The following is a 21,133-nucleotide window of genomic DNA, read 5'->3' on the forward strand; positions in this document are numbered from 1 at the left end:
ATGTGGAATTTTGGGAGGCCGAGGACGGTTCCCTTAATTGGGAGAGCAAAATTCTGACAGATTCATGTCAAACTAAATGACAAATACAAAAACTTTTTTTTGACACGATAAAGGGTCTGTCAGGTTCAAAGTACTAACTGAATGTCTGTATAAAAGAAAAGGATCAGCAGACAAACACAAGTGAGGCCGAATATTGAGTTTTTCTCGCGAGGAGTGCGTTCAGATTGCTTTCTACAATCTCACTACACTAAAAATCTGTTTACACTCTTGCTCTTTTTATTTGGAACGCCCTACCCACAGTGTGAGACGATTAGCCCTGAAGGGTGAGGGGAAGAAGATTGTGGGCTTCGTCTCGTAAGAAAAGAAACAAAAGTAATGCACAAAGTGTTGCGTGCAGATATGGCTATATCAGCAAAACAGTTTAAGCAATATTCCGAGAGATAAAAAGAGAAAGTGATATTCTTTAAGGAAGATCAGAAGGTTCATGGCGCATCGTTTGACGTGTTGTTTTCACGATCTGTTCTGGTGGACGTCATTTTTCTGCTGAGATGTCAGCAGTATCTTGTTTGACACAACCGTCATCTCGCCCCTAACCCAGCCGTAATCCTTCTGTTCTGTTGCACAAGATAAGAATAAGCAAGGCAAAGCAGCAAGCATACTGAGCAGTAACATTATGAATAAGTACTCATTAGAGAACGCATGATAACATATATATACAATTTTTCTAACAGGGTCCATTCAAATATTTTGTCCCCTGGAGACATATCATGGAAAATTCACTCTTTTTGCTTTTATATTCTTTTTATTGTGCACTTGGAGTCTCCAAGATTGTAGAAAAGTGTAATCTATCCCTCCAGGTGTTGCAGAGATACTTTTATGATCTGTTTGGGGCTATTTTTTACTCCGTTCAGTTTTCTCCATTTTCTGTTTTGTATTTTTATCTATTACGTCACATCTTTTGGGGCGGAACTACCAAACAAGGTAATGGGTGTGGCTAAACGGTTTCGCAAATCCACCATCCGTATTGCTCAGAGAGACTTTTGTAGTCCAAACAACTCAAGGCTGCCAAAGTGGAGAGATCAAAATGTTCCGTTGTTGGATGCATCAATCCACACAACTCATTACACTGTCCTGCAAAGTCCTGATTGTTCAAGGATGAGTTTCAGAAATCTTTTGTCAGTATAGAGAAGATTTCACCCAAAGACTTTGTTTCATTGATGGTTCAGTTCCTTCAATCTATGGAAACGACAGATACAATAAATCAGTAGGCTTAAAATGACACAAAAATAATGAACTATTTCACTGTCATATTATTGCATGTCTATGATGCCCTTCTTCTCATAGCATTAGCGTCAGTCTTTTGGCTCATTTTAGAGCTGTCCGGTCTATGTTTTCACTTATTCTGGGTGTATTTTGAGTAGTTGTATCAGATGAATTGCATTGAAGGTGCTGTATTATACTTGTTTTCCATCGCTATAAGTAGTGTTTGGCAAAAGATGCCATTCGACCTCATCCGAGCCGCACCGAGCCGAGCTTTCACGGGTCCGGGACAAAGAGCAGCTCGAGCAGCGTCAACTCCCGACTGATGGCCGCACCGTTGTTGTCGCTCAAGACGAGGCTGCGCACCGAGATGGCCACGTTTTTCCCGGGAAGGCAGAGGAGTGTGCGGAGCCTCTCCACTGCCACATCAACATTTTTGCAGTCGGAGCCTGCAGCCGACGGACAACATTGAAAGTGGAGCCAAGCGTTCGTAGGGAGGAGACCTTCAAAGCAGCTCTCACCTACGTTCCTCAGCAGGTGGCCGGGCGGCATGCCCAGAATCTTCTGCGCAGCAACGGTGGAACCCTGCCCGCTCACCGACAGCACAGCTGGCCTGCGGATGGCGGCCACCTTTGAAGGAGTCCGAGGCAGATGGGTGACGGCCATGTCTCACCTGTGGTAGCGGCGCATGGCGTCGGCAGGCAGGCAAACGTAGCATGGGGCATAAATTCCGTTGGCGTCAACGTCCAGTTTGGCGGCGCACCGGCTGCAGCCCAAGTAGGTCACATCGCCGCTCAGCATCGCAGAGATGGCGGCACGAGGCGTGGACGGCGGGGCCGCTGCCATGCCGCCATAAGGCCGAAAGCGGAAGGCCAACACTCGTACCCTGAGCAGCATGTCTCCTGAGGACAACAAGTGTGGTCTGTGTTTGCTGGCAAAAGCTCTAGGCTGTCACCGAATCCCATTTGCTCACACGCGTAAGCACCGGCGCCAGCCAAAGGATAGACTCGGTGCCACCAGGACAGGCTACCACCTGAGTATTGCTGCGAGAGCAGTGTGTCCACGTCCATCTCCACGGTGCGACCCGTGACGCACAGGAATCGGCCCAGCCGGTGGTCAGTTGCATCCAGTCGCCGGGCTTGGCTCCAGGGAGTGCTGTGAAGCTCGGCGCGCTCAAAATCTGAGCCCTCCATGACCAGGAGGAAGCGGACGTCCCGGACAGCGTCTGAAGGCGACGAGAAGTCAGCACGCCGCCAGGTAACACCACACAGGCAGACGGAAAGCCCACCTAGGTGCGTCCTGAAGCCTGGAAGCCAGTCCAGAGCCGAACCCCACAGCAGCAGCGCCCCCTTAAGGCCATTGGCCCACTCCACGCTCGCCACTGCGTGGCCTTCTGTTAGGTCTAAATGCGATCAGACATTAAATCACTCGCTGGAATGAAGAGGAGAAGACAACCAGAACAGGTTTACTCGCGAGGAGAACGATAGAGAAAGCAATCTCAGTTACAACCTCTGTCAGGTTCAAAGTACTAACTGAATATCTGTATAAAAGAAAAGGATCAGCAGACAAACACAAGTGAGGCAGAATGTTGAATTTTTCTCGTGAGGAGTGCGTTCAGATTGCTTTCTACAATCTCACTACACTAAATATCTGTTTACACTCTCATCAGTTCTGAGTCCTTACTCCACGTGCTCCTCTTTTTAATGTTATGGTTGCCCTGGTTACAGAGGCGTTGCTACACTAAGGGAGAGGGGATTGTGTCTGTAGCAACGCTGATTAGCTAAAGAATGTAGTGTGGCGTGAATTAGCACTTCATTGTTGGCTCGTGACCCCCCGCAGAGGCTGTTCTCTTTCCTCAACCAGCCGTGTTCCCTCACAGTTGGCTGACTCGTCCTCGACTGTGATCAAATACCTTGAAGCACGTTGATTGCCGCTTTGCTGTGGAACAAATGCAACTAAACCTTTGTTAACTTGATCTACTTGGTAAATTAACACACAATAATAATAAGTAACTTGTGAAGGAAATGGGGTCAAAATACAAAAAGTCCTGCCTAGCTACAAAAACAGATGTGCTCAAACCTCATTGAATAAAGTACATAAGCAGACAAGTATATTCACATATTAAATCAATAAAAGAAAAATTTTAAGCATATAATTATACCTACACACCAAATCAATAAATAAGACATAACTAGACATTTTTGATAAGTGGTAATGAGGAAGGTTTTTATCAACTTTATGATCTGATAGATATTTCTGAGCACTTTGAAATAACAAATGTCTTTTGATATATGGCCTAAATAGCTTAATGACCCTTAAGGAACTGTGTAATGCATGCCTGATGTTTTTCTCTAAATCATGGACACGGCCAGAGTAGTCTTGACCGTTCAGTACTTGATTGTATTTTATGTTTTGACTAATGCTAGAGGCCAGTTTTTGATTACTACTGAACGCTCTGCACAGAGGGAAATATTTTGCCTAACAAAGAAAGAACGAGCTACGATAGTGTATGTCCAAGATTGGAGAAGAATGTTCACAGGAAGGTCACCAGCAGGTGCCAGAGGGAGCCAGCCAAGGACTCGGCCAAAGATGATTAGCCAAGGCCGAAAGACGGGATGGAAGACAACAGCCCCCACACACACCGAATCGCCCATAACCAGCACCCACTCCCATGGCGAACTTGCCCCACCCCAAAGACTCATCACCCATCAAACTCGGCCCACACTAGCATGTGCAGCTGATATAAGCTAACCAAAGAACCTTGAACGTTGCCTTTTCTGAATGGAGACTTTCCGCTCTTGAAGGGCCCAGCGCTGTATTGTACTTTCCTGAAAACAGAGCTTTTTGAACAAGAATTGTGATTGAACTCAACCAACCTGTGTAAGTCTAATTTCTGCTTCAGTGTCTTAGCATTTTCCTAAATCTGAAGAAATCAAACGAGCACGCAGTGAGTAAATTGGATAACAGGTGATTGGCAATGGCTTTTGCTGTGAGGCGCAGATAACGCGCTCCCTAAATTGTGGACAAAATCCAACACTTCAACACACATTAAGCAAACATGAGGTAACTGGTATGCAGTTCCTTAAACAAACATTGAGTAAATATGGGATAACTTTTATGCAACTACTTCTAACTGTATATAACCCTTAACAAAGAAAAACAGGTCTGATAAACTACAATCTATGAACCAAACCTACAGCTAAATGAAAAGGAATGAAGTTCCTGTGAATCAAACAAAGTACATGTCACCTATGTAAATAAGCCCTGCTCATTGTTAGTGATGCTAGTGATGTTAGTTCCAGATGCTGAGGGGAGCGTCGTGGCATGGACAGCAGCAGGGGACGCTGCTTTCCAAGGAAATCGCAAAGAGAAGACACCGAGGCAGCATCTACAAGTCCACCATCTGAGAGATGGGGAGGGGGGTTAAGGTGTACCTAGGGGATGAGCCAGGGTAAGGGGGCATCTGGAGCAGTACCCGTTGGGCAGGTGAGGGCACTAACATGACCGAAGTAGAGCAATTTGCTGCTGAAGGTGGACTGCAGTATCTTCTCTCCCCTCCAGGTGTCCTCACTCAGCCGCAGGCCTGACATGGATGAGGTCAAAGTTCAAAATGGCACAACCCTTTTTCTGCAACTGTGTGTGTGTGTGCGTGTGTGCGTGGGGGGCTCACGAAGGCTGAGGTGCTAAAACAACACAAACTCAACAAAGTCTCCATTGTGAAGAAGACATGTTCAGGGAATGTTCTGCGTAGCGTGCGGCACTGTTGCGCTATTTTCTGGAATGTCTGCTGTACGCTCACTTGCTCCTTTTTGCTCCTCTTATTTATTTGTTGTGTTATTTATTCATTATTTATTCAGCACGCTGTTGTTTACTTGTTTACTTGATTGTCTGTTGCGGGCCATGTCTTGTTACCGTGGGATAGGGGGGAACGAAATTTCGGTTTCTTTGTGTGCCTTTGGCATGTGGAGAAATTGACAATAAAGCTGACTTTTACTTTTTGACTTTGACTTTGAATGCCATCAAGACCCCCAGTGACTCCCTCAAGTTGACTTTGTGGTTGCAGTGTTGGCATACCTGTGATGAAGACAACATCTCCAACACTGAGTGCCGCTGCCCAGAACGCCGCCCGTCGCCACAGCAGCACCGTCAGGTCCACGCCCGACTGGTCCGTCACCACCACACTGGCCAGGGACACCGGGGAGCCCTTAACTACTTCGCACTTGACCTAGAAGGATGGGAGCTACTGCACGTTGACCTTGGAATTGGGCCGAGCAACCACTCGTGAGGTTCTGTTTCTTCTTGTGTGCTGTCGTCGACAAGTTACCTTGATTTCTTTTAGTTGACAGGGATGAACCACGGCAACCAGAACCCGATAGCGAGCCTTTGCTTCGGCACACTGGCAAAGAAGTGTTGGGGAAGCAGGAAACGGGTTGGCCCCACGGCCATCTATTGCCTCGCCGAGACGAGCTCTTTTGGAAGCGGGAGACGAGGCGGGACGGCCGGCCTGCTGCGAGCACAGCACGCCATACGAGGTGGTTTCCAGGACCACACTTCCTCGCTCCGCCCGCTGGGCCAGACCAACAGTCTCGCCAGAACCTTCTGGAGAGCGCCTTGCTGCACTCAGGAGCTCGTCTTGGGGCAAGTAGCTCAATGGGCTCGAGGGCTCGTCAGATCCTCGAAGGGAGCGGGTCGTCAGACTGAAGTGCTCCGGTGCGTCCGATGAGCGGTCTGCCTGTCTTTGCACGTATTTGAGCTGGGCCTGGGCAGCGCCTCTGAGAAATGAAGTAAAGAGGTACTGGCTGACTAGGGAAAGACCCGGTGAAGGTGGGACGCTTGCTCGTTTCCTGCAGTGTGTTGCGGAGGCTCGGTGTTCTGAAGCCCCGCTGAGGCAGAAGCCACCTTGTATGAGCTTTCATCCTCCCGCATGCTGCCATCGTTATATCTGAGAATCAGGAAGGGCTTATTTTCCAATTGTAGAAGTGTAAAACAGGCCAGAGCTCAGTAAGGCTTAACGGCAGAGAAAACGTGTCAATGTGCCAGGACCGGCCAACACGAAAAGGGGACGTCTAAGGAGACGCCTTTGGCAGACAAGCGTGGCAGACATGCGTGGCTACTTGAGTCAAGTCAGGCCGGCCAATGAGCGACACGAGCGTCGAGAATACCAAAAAGGAAGCGTAGAGTCTGGCTCACCGGCTGCAGGGACGAGGCGGCCATCCCGCCAGGTGAGCTTCAATTGTCTCCACCGCTCCCTCAGCACGCCGCTGTCACCGGGAGAGGGGGGAGGGGCCCCCACAAACGCATAGATCTTTGGCCCCTCACACATGCTGAGAAAGGAAGAAGACGCTTCGGTCACATCAAACGTCATCCGCCCGAGTGACACCATGAGCAGTTCAGAACAACCAACAAAATACTCTCAAATGGGGGTAGGCAAACTTTTTGTGGTCTTGGCCTACATTCCTAGGCGGGATTAGCATGGAACGGGAGTCAGCGAGCCGACGGGCGGGGCGAGAACATGCAAATGACGATTCTGCGCTAGCGTCACAAAACTACTTGTTTACTTCGTCGTTGTGGACCAGACCTGAGCAAAATACGGCCCGCGGGCCACATCCGGTTCTTTGTGCGTCTCTGTCCGGCCCGCATGAGGCCAATCATAAATTACATTTGATTACAACTTTTTTTTTTTTTAAATCTGTGTCGTGCATGCAATACAACTGTGCTGCTTTTATTTTGAAAGGCGTCGCACTTCCGTGTAGCGTACGTGTATGTGAGCTGTGCGTGAAGGTGAACAGCGTACAAGTGAACAAGTAATGCTGCCCTCAAAATGTGTGCTGACGCTAAGAAAAGAAAAGTTGACAAGAAGGTGCCATGTTTTCAGCAAGAGATGGACTGCCAAGTATTTCTTTACAGAAATGAAAGGTAAAGCCGTGTGCCTGATTTGTGGTACACAGGTCGCTGTGCTTAAAGAATGTAATTTGAGTCACCGCTATACAACCAAGCATGAGGAAAAATACAGAAATCTGTCTGATGAAGAGCGCGCAACAGAGGCTGATGCATTGCTAACAAAACTGCAAGCCCAACAAGGACTTTTTTATCACACCCACAGAGATGCAGCGGTCAGGACAAGTTTTGTCATTTCCCACAAAATTGCCAGAAAAAGTAAGCCGTTTACTGACGGAGAGTTTATTAAGGAGTGCTTATTGGACTCTGTTGCACTGATATGCCCGGAGAAAAAGAGCGCATTTGAGAATGTGTCACTCTCCTGACGTACCGTAACAAGGCGGGTTGAGGACACATTGATGTGTTTCTATAAATGTGTTGTAATTCACAGTTTGAGGAAAAGTTAAAGAAATTAAGAATAAATTGTACTGATTAATGATCTTTTTTTAGTTTGACCTATACACCACAATTTCACATAGCTTAATATAAATATAAACAGAATAATTGTATTCTTCTAATTACCAGTACCAGCTATTTAAAATAAATAATTTAGTGCATTTTACAATGGAAGAAAATTGAGCAGTTTTAAGTTATCGTTAGTGTGGCCCTCTGACACAACTCAGGATTTTCATGTGACCCCTTGTAAAAATTAATTGCCCACCCCTGTTGTAGACGCTGGGATGATGACATCTTCTTTCCCACTACCCTCATACTGCCTGGTCAAACGTTTAAAGTCTTGCTCCTCTTTCATCGACCAACAGCAAAGCTTCACCCACAGTGTGTGCAACAAGAGGGTCTTAGAAACGTCGACGTGAAGGGGCCCATGGTGTATTCCGATCAGAAAAGATTTCATTGAGTTACTTAGGTGGTGTTATTATTTCTGGTAAATGCTTGATGTGTGGTTTGTTCACATCACATTGTGCATTTCTATTCGGTTATTTTTACCCAAGGTGAGAATCTGTTCACAGTTACCTCCACTAACGCAATACAAGTGCAGAGTTTCTTAACAATAACCATCATCAAAGCAATTATAACACTACTATTCTTGTGCTTTTACTTCAGATAAACATTGAATTCAAATTCATTCCCATTGATTGACAATCGAACAACAAAGTAATATAATTGCTTAAATAAATGAATAAATACCTTTCAATGAGACTTGCGGAACCTTGAAGGGGACACACTTGAGGGGCTGCAGTTGTTAGGTCAGAGTTTACAAATACACTTTACGAAAGCGGGGGGGTTCCTCCATGCAGCATGCTAATGGTAGGCTAGGCTAAGCTAGGCTAGGCGGCTAACGAGCTACACTCGTGGTCCAGCCTCCAAGTGAAGTCGTCGAGCAGGAAAAAAAAGAAGAGTGTGTGTGTGTGTGTGTGTGTGTGTGTGTGTGTGTGTGTGTGTGTGTGTGTGTGTGTGTGTGTGTGTGTGTGTGTGTGTGTGTGTGTGTGTGTGCGTGTGCGTGTGCGTGTGTGTGTGTGTGTGTGTGTTGGGGGGGGTAGGAGTAGGAGGAGTTATTCAGTTGAGTATTGTTTTTTTTGTCGCGCTTCCGTTTCCGCGTTGACATTTCCAACTTTGTTTCGTCTTTGCCCCAACTTTGTCACCGGGCTCCTCCAAGTTCACAAGATGTACCAGCAGAACTTGGCCGGGCTACTCGCGCGGCGCACGGGCAGCTTCTACTCTTTGCCCCCCCGCGCCTACTCCGAGCTGGCCGCCGCGCAGTCGAGCGGCGACGACAACCCCAACTTCTTCGCCATGGTGGAAGGCTTCTTCGACCGCGGCGCCTCCATCGTGGAGGACAAGCTGGTGGAAGAGCTGAAGACGCGCGAGAGCGCTGACAACAAGAGGAAGCGCGTCTGCGGGATCCTCAAGATCATCAAGCCGTGCAACCACGTCCTCAGCCTCAGTTTCCCCATCAAGAGGGACAGCGGCGAGTGGGAGGTCGTGGAGGGCTACCGGGCTCAGCACAGCCAGCATAGGATGCCCTGCAAGGGAGGTCAGACCGCGTGGGGAACGGCCTGGTGGGTGGGTGAGGATGGGGAGGGGTTGTTGCAAACCGTGGCAGAGCGGGGCGGGGATCTCCGGAGTCGCCCTTCCCCTGAACCTCGAATGGATGACGTTGACTGAACAAAGGCTTCGCCAGATCAGGAATGTCAACATTCGGGTTTGGCTGGCAGATCGAGGGCGTTTTTGACATTAACTATATGACAGAATATATTACAATGCTGCAGTTATTGATTATTCCATCAATTACGTTAGTAATTGGCCATGAGAAAAAATGTTTGGTTTTAAAAATTACCATCTAATTACACATTCCACCCCCCACCCACATTACGTCTCCCTGGTGCCATTCCATGATGAAACAAAATACAATCAAAAACAGTGGGAGTGATGTAATGACCAACCGACACTCTTGAAAGTCAAGGAAAGACTAGCAGCTAGTTTGCACTTGTGAGCGACGACATGAGGCAGTTAAACGTTCGTCATAGCACGGCTGCAAAGGAGCGTTCATTGAGTCCTCGACAAAACTAACAATGGTTGGCATCCATCCATTTGGAGAAGGGCTGACCCTTATCCCGGCTGCCTTTGGCCAGTCGGCAGGTCAGACACTGAACTGTGCACCACTGGGCCAATGACTTTCCCATACATTGAATTGAATTCCTTTATTGTCACTGTTAAGGAAAGACTAGCAGCTAGTTTGCACTTGTGAGTCACGACATGAGGCAGTTAAACGTTCGTCATAGCACGGCTGCAAAGGAGCTTTCATTGAGTCCTCGACAAAACTAACGATGTTTGGCATCCATCCATTTGGAGAAGGGCTGACCCTCATCCCGGCTGCCTTTGGCCAGTCGGCAGGTCAGACACTGAACTGGGCACCACTGGGCCAATGGCTTTCCCATACATTGAATTGAATTCCTTTATTGACACTGTTAATGCAGTGTTAATTGTGAAAATCAGTTAGGCAGCTCCTCATGGCAGGTCATGCACATACATGTATATAAAACAATATAAAATACAGATAAAATGCAATCTTTGGTCAGTCTTCGCAAGGGATGAGCAGGGGTGGGGTGATGATATTAACAGCCTGATGAAAAAAGCTGTTGCTCAATCTTGAAGTTCTTGATTTTAAAAAGTGGTCTAAAAAAAAAATTCCCATGGGCTGTAGGAGGGGCTAAAGGGGTCGGGTGCAAAGCGAGCTGGGCGGTGGCCAAAGGCAGGGACCTTGGCGGTCTGATCCTCAGCTGCAGAAGCTGGCTCTTGGGACATGGAATGTCACCTCTCTGGCTGGAAAGAAGCCCAAGCTGGTGTGTGAGGCAGACAAGTTCCGACTAGACATAGTCGGACTTGCCTCCACACATAGTAGTTTAGGCTCTGGTACAAGCCTTCTCGAGGGGGGCTGGACTCTTTTTCACTCTGGAGTTGCCCACGGTGAGAGGCGTCGAGCAGCTGTGGGCATACTTATTGCCCCCCGGCTGAGCGCCTGCACATTGGGGTTCACCCCGGTGAACGAGAGGGTAGCCTCCCTCCGCCTTCGGGTGGGAGGACGAGGTCCTGACTGTTGTTTGTGCCAATGCACCGAACAGCAACTCAGAGTGCCCACCCTTTTTGGGGTCCTTAGAAGAAGTGCTGGAGAGTGCTTCTTCTGGGGACTCGTTCGTTCTACTGGGTGACTTCAATGCTCATGTGGGCAATGACAGTGAGACCTGGAAGGGCGTGATTAGGAGAAACCCCCCCCCCCCCCCCCCCCACCCACCCCGATCTGAACCCGAGCGGTGTTCTATTATTGGACACTCTGTGCTCGACACGGATTGTCAATAATGAACACCATGTTCAAACATAAGGGTGTCCATGTGTGCACTTGGCACCAGGACACCCTAGGCCGCAGTTTGATGATCGACTTTGTAGTCGTGTCATCGGATTTGCGGCCGCATGTTTTGGACACTTGGGTGAAGAGAGGGGCGGAGCTGTCAACTGATCACCACCTGGTGGTGGGTTGCCTCCGATGGTGGTGGAAGATACCGGTCCGACCTGGCAGAGCCAAACGCTCTGTGAGGGTCTGCTGGGAACGTCTGGCAGAATCTCCTGTCAGAAAGAGCTTCAACTCCCACCTCCGGCAGAGCTTTTCCCACATCCCGGGGGAGGCAGGGGACATTGAGTCCGAGTGGACCATGTTCCGTGCCTCCATTGTTGAGGCACAGGAGCTGTGGCCGTAAGGTGTCTGTCGTGGCGGCAATCCCCGAACCCGCTGGTGGACACCGGAGGTAAGGGATGCCGTCAAGCTGAAGAAGGAGTCCTATCGGGCCGTTTTGGCCTGTGGGACTCCGGAGGCAGCTGACAGGTACCGGATGGCCAAGCGGAATGCGGCTTCGGCAGTTGCTGAGGCAAAATCCTGGGCGTGGGAGGAGTTTGGCGAGGCCATGGAGAATGACTTCCGGATGGCTTCGAGGAGATTCTGGTCCACCATCCGGCATCTCAGGAGGGGAAAGCAGTGCACCGTCAACACTGTTTACAGTGGAGATGGCGTGCTGCTGACCTCGACTCCGGACGTCGTGAGTCGGTGGGGAGAATACTTCGAAGACCTCCTCAATTCCACCAACACGCCTTCCATTTTGGAAGCAGGGTCTGGAGACTCTAAGGTGGACTCTCCAATCTCTGCAGTCGAAGTCACTGAGGTAGTTAAAAAACTGCTGGGGGGCAAGGCCTCAGGGGTGGATGAGATCCGCCCGGAGTTTTTAAAGGCTCTGGATGTTGTGGGGCTGTCCTGGCTGACACGCCTCTGCAACATCGCGTGGACTGGGATTTGCAGACTGGAGTGGTGGTTACCCTCTTTAAGAAGTGGGACCGGAGGTTGTGTTCTAACTACAGAGGAATCACACTCCTCAGCCTCCCTGGTAAGGTCTATTCAGGGGTGCTGGAGAGGAGGGTCCGTCGTAAGGTCGAACCTCGGATTCAGAAGGAGCAGTGTGGCTTTCGTCCTGGCCGTGGAACAGTGGACCAGCTCTACACCCTCGGCAGGATCCTCAAGGGGGAATGGGAGTTCGCTCAACCAGTCCACATGTGTTTTGTGGACTTGGACAAGGCGTTCGACCGTGCCCCTTGGCAAGTTCTGTGGAGGGTGCTTCGGGAGTGCGGGGTGCCGAGCCAACTGATAAGGGTGGTTCCGTCCCTGTATTACCGATGTCAGAGTTGGGTCTGCATTTCCGGCAGTAAGTCGCATTCGTTCCCAGTGAGGGTTGAACTCCGCCAAGGCTGCCCTTTGTCAACGATTCTGTTTATAACTTTTATGGACAGAATTTCTCGGCGCAGCCGAGGCGTTGAGGGTGTCCGGTTTGGGGACCTCAGCATTGCGTCTCTGCTTTTTGCAGACGACGTGGTGCTGTTGGTTTCTTTAAGCCGTGATCTCCAGCTCTCACTGGAGCAGTTCGCAACCGAGTATGAAGCAGTCGGGATGAGGGTCAGCACCTCCAAATCCGAGTCCATGGTCCTCGGTCGGAAAAGGGTGGAATGCCCTTTCCAGATCGGGGATGAGATCCTGCCCCAAGTGGAGGAGTTAAAGTATTTTGGGGTCTTGTTCACGAGTGAGGGCAGGGTGGAGCGCGAGATCGACAGGCGGATTGGTGCAACGTCGGCAGTAGTGCGGACTCTGTACCGGTCTGTCGTGGTGAAGAGAGAGCTGAGCCAAAAGGCAAAGCTCTCAATTTGGCGGTCGATCTATGCTCCTACCCTCACCTATGGTCACGAGCTATGGATCGTGACCGAAAGAACAAGATCCAGGATACAAGCGGCTGAAATGAGTTTCCTCCGCAGGGTGTCCGGGCTCTCCCTTTGAGAAAAGCTCGGTCATCCGGGAGAGACTCGGAGTAGAGCCGCTGCTCCTCCACGTTGAGAGGAGCCAGGTGAGGTGGCTCGGGCATCTCAAGAGGATGCCTCCTGGACGCCTCCTGGGGAGGTGTTCCGGACATGTCCCACAGGTAGGAGACCCCGTGGACGACCCAGGACGTCTTGGAGAGACTATGTCTCTCAGCTGGCCTGGGAACGTCTTGGGAACCCCCGGGATGAGCTGAAGTGGCTGGGGAGAGGGAAGTCTGGGAGTCCCTCCTAAAGCTGCTGCCCCCGCGACCTGACCCCGGATAAGCAGAAGAAGATTGATGGATGGATGGTCTCAAAAAGAGTCTGTTGTTCGGTCGGCTCTGATGACAGCACAGCCTGCTAGCTCGATAGCCGCGTCGGGGATGCAATGGTCCAGCCAGGACTCCGCAACAACCAGACACAGCACTCCAGAAGGTGGGATGTGCTCCGCTCGTCCATCCCGTTGGTCATCGACTGGGCGTCAGCATGAAAGAGGCTGGGGATGCACGGGCCAGCTTTTAGTTTGGCCGCTAGTCCTCCTCCTCCGCCCGCTTCCGCCTTCCATGTCCGCGCCGCCCGCGCCACTCCAGCTGGGGGACAGCAAAGCCGGCCGCGCTTGGCGGCCGCCGAATTCCCGGGGGAATCGTGTTCCAGAGAATCAAGTTCTTTTGCGGGCAGAAGGTGTTTACTGTGACCAACAACAGTTCCGCTCTGCTGTATTGCACATGAGTACTACTGTTACAAGAAAAGTTACAAAAAAAGTTACAAAACTGCCAACTGCTGAGGAGCGCCGGGCCACTGCATCTGTGCGCGCCGCCATCTTTTCCTCCCAGTTGCATCCAAGACCCACTATACATTGAGAATGATTTCATTGTCGGTTTGGTCCGTAACGTCCATCTCCAATCTGCAAAAATGTCAATGTTTGCAAACGCCTTTTTTTTAACTCTACACAAAGTGAATGGGTCTGCTTCTACAGAAATGGGAGAATATTCACAGTTGAGAAAATTTGAGCAAGCGACCATTCAAACTGAATTGAACCATCCAAATGGATGAATTGTTTCATGTAATGATGTTGTAAGATTGTGAAAGCACGGCCGTACAATGTAATAATGGAAAAGGGCGCATGGGCCGCGGACGTCCCCCTTCACAGACCAGCCGTTGAAAACCTCTGTCCCATTGTGGTTTGCCTTTCAGGCATCCGCTACAGCATGGACGTGTCTGTCGACGAGGTGAAAGCGCTGGCGTCGCTGATGACCTACAAGTGTGCTGTGGTTGGTCAGTCAATTCAGTGCATCCGGTCTGCACTTGGACGAGTTTCATTTTGTCCGCATGTCTCCTAGATGTTCCTTTTGGTGGCGCAAAGGCGGGAGTCAAGATCAATCCCAGGAAATATTCCGTAAGGCTGCCTTTTTTACCATCGCTGTTCTCCTCTTGTGTCTCGTGGACATTGTTCTTGGGCATCCGCCGCTTCTTCATCACGTTAGCATCTTGTCCTCCTGCTTCTGCGTTCCACTGACGTCAATGTACATGTGTAGAAATCCTTCTTGTTGATCGTTTCCAGGACAATGAGTTGGAGAAGATCACCAGGAGGTTCACCGTGGAGCTCGCCAAGAAAGGTTTCATCGGTAAGTCAAATAGCGGCAAAGGGAACAATCGCCACAAGTCTCAAGGACCCTGTAGAAGCGTCAGAAGTAGGACTTGCATAAAAATGTCACCAAAGATACGGTGGAGGAAACCCATTTTTGTCTGGAAAGAAAGAAACATTGTCCTGTGCTATTTCTGCCTGCGCTTACCATGGCGGCAGAATGGAATATGGGCCCCCGCCTACTGGCAAAAGACTCTGTATCCAAGATGGTGGTACCATTCCTGAACTGCTTTCCCCTGAGCACAGAAACCCCAAAAAAACACAAGCCGGCAAAGAGCTGAGTGGAAGAACGGCCAGGCACCAATGTCTGTTTTGTGGCGCGCAGGATCGGGAATCGATGTTCCCGCTCCGGACATGGGCACGGGTGAGCGCGAGATGTCCTGGATCGCTGACACCTTTGCCACCACCATGGGCTACAATGTGAGTTTGCGGGCTGCACGGAGGTGACCTTGTGTGCTCAGCCACCCGCCTGCCACAGGACATCAACGCTCACGCCTGCGTGACCGGCAAGCCCATCAGCCAAGGGGGCATCCACGGACGTATCTCGGCCACCGGGAGAGGAGTCTTCCATGGCATCGAGAACTTTGTCAACGAGGCGGCCTACATGGGCAAGCTGGGAATGTGTCCCGGATTTCGCGACAAAACCTTCGTTGTCCAGGTAAGCGAGCAGCCGCCACCTGACATCCATGTCTCTGATGCTCGACTCTACGAACTGTATGTACCATGCCCACTTACGGCCTTCCTCCTCCACGTGCCACAAATGTGGCAGCGCTAGGGACATATTATCAAAGAATTTTTCAAGGTCCTAAATATTTCCAAAAGCATCATTAGCAAAAACCAATTTGGGGAAAACATGGAGCCTTTGGGCTTGTACTCAGGGTTTGGGCAATGTGGGTCTGCACTCCATGCGCTACCTTCACCGCTACGGAGCCAAATGCGTGGGAGTGGGCGAAATTGACGGCAGCATCTGGAACCCGCACGGCATTGACCCCAAAGAACTGGAGGACTACAAACTGGTGCGCACCCCCTAAACCCCAAGCTGTCGCCTTGCCCTTGACGGGATGAAAAAGCCATGCGTGCGTGTGTGTCTCCAGGCCAATGGGACCATCGTGGGCTTCCCCAAGTCTTCGCCGTACGACGGGAGCATCCTGGAGGCCGACTGCGACATCCTCATTCCCGCCGCCGGAGAGAAGCAGCTCACCAAAAGAAATGCCCCCAACGTCAAGGCCAAGGTGCCGCTCTTGTCATCTGCAGCTGGGGTGGGCCGGGATGGGGGCGCTAGTGTGCGTCTGCTAGGCGACGCCCAAGAGCTGAAGGCCTCGCTGTCTGTGTTGTTTGGCAGATTATCGCAGAAGGCGCCAACGGTCCGACCACGCCTGAGGCCGACCGCATCTTCCTGGACCGAAACATCCTGGTCATCCCGGTGAGACTCCGCCAGCTCCTCAATCCCTGCGCCAACCGTTTCCTGGCTAACAACCCCGCCCTCCTCCAGGACTTGTACCTGAACGCGGGCGGTGTGACCGTGTCGTACTTTGAGTGGCTAAAGAACCTCAATCACGTCAGTTACGGCCGCCTGACCTTCAAGTACGAGCGAGACTCCAACTACCACCTGCTGAGTGAGTGACAAGTTTCTTTGGGTCGAGTGGACGGGTGTGGCTCGCTGTGGACGTTTCAGCTTGGATTCAAAACGCTCATAGCTTTTGCTGCTGCTACTGGAAGAATGCCTCGTTTGTGGCCACTTGTGCAACAAATGAGAGTTGGCGCCGACCCGTTTGTCTGTCCATTAGTTGGAGCAGTACATAGGACGTTTTGGAACGGTGCAGAATGATGTCCCGGCGCCGCTTGTCCGCAAGCCGGAGCTCTGACTCCATTCACTGGCGAGATAACCGCACGTTTCTCTGAAGCTCCCAAGCGCCAGATTGCTTCCATAGCCAGAATCTCCAGATTACAAGTGACTTGAGTCCTGTTAAATGGCCTCCTCATGGATTCTCTGGTGAATATGGCGATCGGCCTCGCCAAATTCCCAAGTCACGAGATTGCTGAAAGTGGATGACTAGTGAAAAGTTGCCTCTCAGCCTCGTCTTCTTTCCCATCTGTCCACAATTTGAAACAATTTGCGCTTTCCTCCAACAAGTCTGTCCCCTTTCAGCAAACCGCCAGTCACAACCACCATCACCACCACAGACATGGAAAACCGGGGAACCCTCCCTCGCCAAACATTTTCAAGCGAAAACGCCTTTGTAATCGGACATGGAAACGGGGGGAACCCTCCCTCGCCAAACATTGTAAAGCAAATAGGTCTTTGAAATCCAAGTGAAAATGTCCTCACCGAGCCACAATAGTCCAGTCAGTCTCACTGGACTGGAGATGTTTTTTTCTGTCCCTCATCAGTGTCGGTCCAGGAGAGTTTGGAGAGGAAATTTGGCAAGCATGGCGGCACCATTCCCATTGTTCCCACGTCTGAGTTCCAGGCACGCATTGCTGTGAGTACTTGAATGTGTGTCGGCCACGTACGCATCTGTGCCTTGGGTGGCCTGTCAAGTCCATCCATACGCGATGCGGACAAGGCTAGATGGCAGAAATGAGCTGACCCGATGGGGCAAACGCTTTGCAGCTAACGACGGCATTGTCAATCGATGCTCAGGGCCGTCAGATGTCAAGGTCTGGTTTAAACAGGGACCGGGTGGGTGGCCGCAAAGGGCCCGAATAGCTGCCAAACTCTGGCTCATTGTCACGTTGCTTGGCTTTGGTGCCACATAATGCTGCTTGTATCTCCAGTTTGTCAACCCCCTCCAAAAAGCAGCAATGACAATAAACCTCAACGCTCGAGACATTTGTGCTTGTGTACATAGTAATACCTGTGCTGTGCCACAGGGGGCGTCGGAGAAGGACATCGTCCACTCGGGCTTGGCCTTCACCATGGAGCGCTCCGCCAGGGTAACGTTATGCTCACAAGGGTGTGGAACGGCTGGGGCACGGTTTTTCCGTGTTACGCCGGTGCACTGCAACTCACACCGGCGGGAATCAACTGCGTTGCGCCTCCGTAAATCTCCGGCCATGAGACCACGGGGAGGGGGGGTTCACGCCAAAGAGTTGAGTTCACTTGATAAAAAGAGAGTAAAAGAGAGCTATTTGTAAACAATAGCCATCCTTTCGTTCACATTGACAGACTTTTGGGACATTATTGCTGGGACTTTGGCTCTTCTACCATGGTTGAGCATGTTTTGTATTTATGTAGTGTTTTTTTTGTCATGTTTAATTTATTTTGAACTAGTCTTTTTCCTTTCCAATTTCCAACTCATGCCATGCTAGGCAGTTAGCTGAAATGGAAGGTCTGTAGGTTGTAGATATGAGATGTTTTAGTGAATTAAAAGAAAAAACGAGTTTGCAGAACAATTTTACTTTGAAATATACCGGATCCACCTCCTATGCTGACGCCCAATTTCCTGTCTGAGCCATGTAATTTCATCAGCTACATGAAAATACATTTGCGGTGTCCAGAAGAAATAGGAGGCTTGCGGACAGCGAGCGAACGACGGCGACGATCCACTAGCGCACTGCGTATGACTGTCAGTGTGAGTTGAATCATCGACTCCAATGCATTTTATTCCTTGCGGCATGCGGCAGATGACCGCGTCACAGCCGTTCCACGCTTGGTGTGAGGCACCCGCACGCCTCCTGCCTGCCCTTTGACCTCTCCGTGCTCAGCCATTTGACCTTTTCATTCTTGCCGCAGCAAATCATGCGCACAGCCAGCACGTTCCAGCTGGGTTTGGACCTGCGAACCGCCGCCTACGTCAACGCCATCGAGAAGGTCTTCCAAGTTTACGCCGAGGCCGGACTAATCTTCACGTAGCTGTGGCTCTCGGCCACTTCCTGTTTAGGGCAGGATGAAAACACCGCCAGCCTTACAAAGACAAAAGTTGCAGCAAAGAGTAAAGTTGAAGGTTATTGTGATGATGATGAATAACTTTATCCGTTTGGTGTAATTTCATGACTTGGGTGTAAATAGTTTTTTGCTCAACCTCTTTGTTTTTCCATCCCCCCCCCCCCCCCCCCCCCCCAATACACACACACACACACTTTTTTTAATTTTTCCACTGGGAGTTACTATTCGAGTTTGCGAGCAGTTGAAATCCCAACCACATTCCAAATTGGGCGCTTTTCTCTTTTGTTGATACCGGAGATTTCATATTTGTGCAGAAATATACTTTTTTATTTCGATGAGATTCATCATGTCTACGTAATGAATATAAACAGATTTTTTTGTTCAGACAAAAGTCTGAACAAACGAATATGTTTATATATAATATATACTTTTGGTCAGCCCAGACTTGTGGGTGTTACTTTTTCAAATTATTGCCATAAACACACCGTATTTTCTGGACTATAAATCGCTCCAGAGTATAAATTGCACCAGCTATAAAATGTGTAATAAAGAATAAAAATACATACATATATGCATGACTGTCTCAGGAAATTTAGAATATTGTGATAAAGTCCTTTATTTTCTGTAATGCAATTAATATTGCTGACTATGGCTTACAGCTTAAGAAAACTCAAAAATCCTATCTCAAAAAATTTGAATATTTCCTCAGACCAAGTAAAAAAAAAGGTTTATAACAGCAAAACAAAATCAAACATTTAAAAATGTCCATTAATGCACTCAGTACTTGGTTGGGAATCCTTTTGCACGGATTACTGCATCAATGCGGCGTGGCATGGAGGCAATCAGCCTGTGGCATTGCTGAGGTGTTATGGATGCCCAGGATGCTTCAATAGCGGCCTTTAGCTCATTTGCATTGTTGGGTCTGGTGTCTTTCAGCTTCTTCTTCACAATACCCCACAAATTCTCTATGGGGTTCAGGTCAGGGGAATTGGCAGGCCAATCGAGGACAGTAATGCCATGGTCAGTACACCATTTACTGGTGGTTTTGCCACTGTGGGCAGGTGCCAGATCATGCTGGAAAATGAAATCATCCCCATAGAGCTTTTCAGCAGACGGAAGCATGTAGTGCTCTAAAATCTGCATTTACTCTGGACTTGATGAAACAACACCAGCAGCTGACATGGCTCCCCAAACCATCCCTGACTGTGGGAACGTCACACTGGATTTCAAGCAACTTGGATTATGCTCCTCTCCAGCCTTTCTCCAGACTCTGGCGCCTTGACTTCCAAATGAAATACAAAACTTGCTTTTGTCTGAAAAGAGGACTTAGGACCACTCTGCAACTGTCCAGTGCTTCTTTTCCATAGCCCAAGTCAGACACTTCTTCCGTTGTCTTGAGTTTAGAAGTGGCTTGACCATGGGAATACAGCTATTGTATCCCATTTCCCGGACACGTCTGTGAACAGTGGCTTTTGATATCTGGACTCCAGCTTCAGTCCACTGTCTTTGAAGCTCCCCCAAATTCTAGAAGCGACTTGTCTTCACAATGCTGTTAAGGCTGCGGTCATCGCTCTTGGTTGTGCAGCGTTTCCTGCCACATTTCCCCCTTCCAACAGACTTTTTGTGGATGTGCTTTGGAACTGCACTCTGTGAACAGCTTGCTCTTTGAGAAATTTCTTTTTGTGTCTTACCCTCCTGATGGAGGGTGTCAATGATGGTCCTGAAGTGAATTTTGAACTTTAGGCGTATCTGTATGTTGCATTAGATGATCCTCTTGTAGCAGTAAGATTATCAAACTATTTTTGCTGTCCAGAGAAGCTTTAGTTTCAGTAATGTATAAGTACTTAGTAGAAGATAGAAGGGCCAGTTGTCCGTGACCAGGGAGAATTCAGTTGCAGCAATGTGTGCAATCCTATAATAAGGTAAAGTGGCTGTTGTCGTCCATCACCAACAGCGCTGGTCAAGATCTCCTTTTTAGGACTGAAGTAAACTAGTAGATTGAAAACTACAGCTGTTACCCAAAGCCGTGACATCAGCTTCTTGTCAGGTATAAAAGCTACGGGCCTGACAAGAGGGGGGGCTCGTTCCAGGGGGGGGGGCTCGCTCTAGCGCGGGCTCGCTTGCTCTCGCTTGCTCTCGCTTGGGCTTTTACATCCATGCCTTGGGGCCACTCAACTTTTTGGAAAGACTTCACTCTGACATCGGTTGAATAAAATCTTTTCCCAATCAGCCGTGGGTCTCTGAAGTGCTCATTTGTCGGGAAACAGCCACCGATCACAGAGTGTTTTTTGGAGACCAGCGAAGCAGCAAAAACCATATACCACAGTCCTCTGGACAGCAGTCAGATCAGCAGTCTTCCCCATACTTGTGATTTAGTTTACTGAACCAAGCTGAGTGTTTTTCATAGCTCAGGAAACCCTAGCAGGTGTTTCGAGTTAAATTGTGGTCGCCTTAATTAGACGATTCAAGTGATTGAACATTTTTATTGATCCCGGGGGTGGGGAAATTCAGGCCCCAGCAGTATCCATACCACAGAGCGGATATACAAAAGACAC

The 21,133-nt window shown here is 49.5% G+C and overlaps 2 protein-coding genes across 5 annotated transcripts; one reads left to right on the plus strand and one right to left on the minus strand.

Moving 5' to 3' along the window:
• Positions 1-254: 254 nt before the first annotated feature.
• shld2 (shieldin complex subunit 2) lies at positions 255-6,474 on the minus strand. Its single transcript, XM_049736733.2, has 8 exons — positions 6,451-6,474; positions 5,585-6,172; positions 5,335-5,485; positions 2,549-2,662; positions 2,294-2,485; positions 1,934-2,162; positions 1,782-1,873; positions 255-1,709 (listed from the first exon to the last, which is right to left on the minus strand). Exons 1-8 carry the CDS (start codon positions 6,472-6,474, stop codon positions 1,537-1,539), a joined length of 1,563 nt encoding a protein of 520 aa, XP_049592690.1. The 3' UTR covers positions 255-1,536.
• A 2,221-nt stretch (positions 6,475-8,695) lies between these two features.
• LOC125978160 (glutamate dehydrogenase, mitochondrial) lies at positions 8,696-19,153 on the plus strand. 4 transcript variants are annotated; one of them, XM_049735273.2, is made up of 13 exons: positions 8,705-9,190; positions 14,239-14,319; positions 14,385-14,440; positions 14,606-14,669; positions 15,015-15,109; positions 15,168-15,347; positions 15,568-15,705; positions 15,784-15,948; positions 16,032-16,112; positions 16,182-16,305; positions 17,081-17,172; positions 17,564-17,626; positions 18,426-19,153. In XM_049735273.2, the coding sequence occupies exons 1-13, from the start codon at positions 8,821-8,823 to the stop codon at positions 18,543-18,545; spliced, it is 1,629 nt and encodes a 542-aa protein (XP_049591230.1). In that variant the 5' UTR covers positions 8,705-8,820; the 3' UTR covers positions 18,546-19,153. The 4 variants fall into 4 exon arrangements, with proteins under 4 accessions (XP_049591232.1, XP_049591230.1, XP_049591231.1 ...); XM_049735274.2 differs by having other exon boundaries at positions 8,709-9,190; positions 15,784-15,921; XM_049735276.2 differs by lacking the exon at positions 8,705-9,190 and adding an exon at positions 10,975-13,479.
• The last annotated feature ends 1,980 nt before the right edge of the window (positions 19,154-21,133 follow it).

The sequence above is a fragment of the Syngnathus scovelli genome, chromosome 12 (assembly GCF_024217435.2).
Source record: "Syngnathus scovelli strain Florida chromosome 12, RoL_Ssco_1.2, whole genome shotgun sequence".
Classification (NCBI taxonomy): domain Eukaryota; kingdom Metazoa; phylum Chordata; class Actinopteri; order Syngnathiformes; family Syngnathidae; genus Syngnathus; species Syngnathus scovelli.

Excerpts from the sequence above, each read along its gene's own strand:
- shld2 (XM_049736733.2), bottom strand. The coding sequence starts at position 6,474 with ATGGCCGCCTCGTCCCTGCAGCCG. Across the intron at positions 5,486-5,584 it reads GTCAACTAAAAGAAATCAAG|GTCAAGTGCGAAGTAGTTAA; the intron begins GTAACTTGTCGA and ends CCATCCTTCTAG. Across the intron at positions 2,486-2,548 it reads AGGCTTCAGGACGCACCTAG|ACGCTGTCCGGGACGTCCGC; the intron begins GTGGGCTTTCCG and ends CGTCGCCTTCAG.
- LOC125978160 (XM_049735273.2), top strand. The coding sequence starts at position 8,821 with ATGTACCAGCAGAACTTGGCCGGGCTACTCGCGCGGCGCACGGGCAGC. Across the intron at positions 14,670-15,014 it reads CGCCAAGAAAGGTTTCATCG|GATCGGGAATCGATGTTCCC; the intron begins GTAAGTCAAATA and ends TGTGGCGCGCAG. Across the intron at positions 16,113-16,181 it reads GAAACATCCTGGTCATCCCG|GACTTGTACCTGAACGCGGG; the intron begins GTGAGACTCCGC and ends GCCCTCCTCCAG.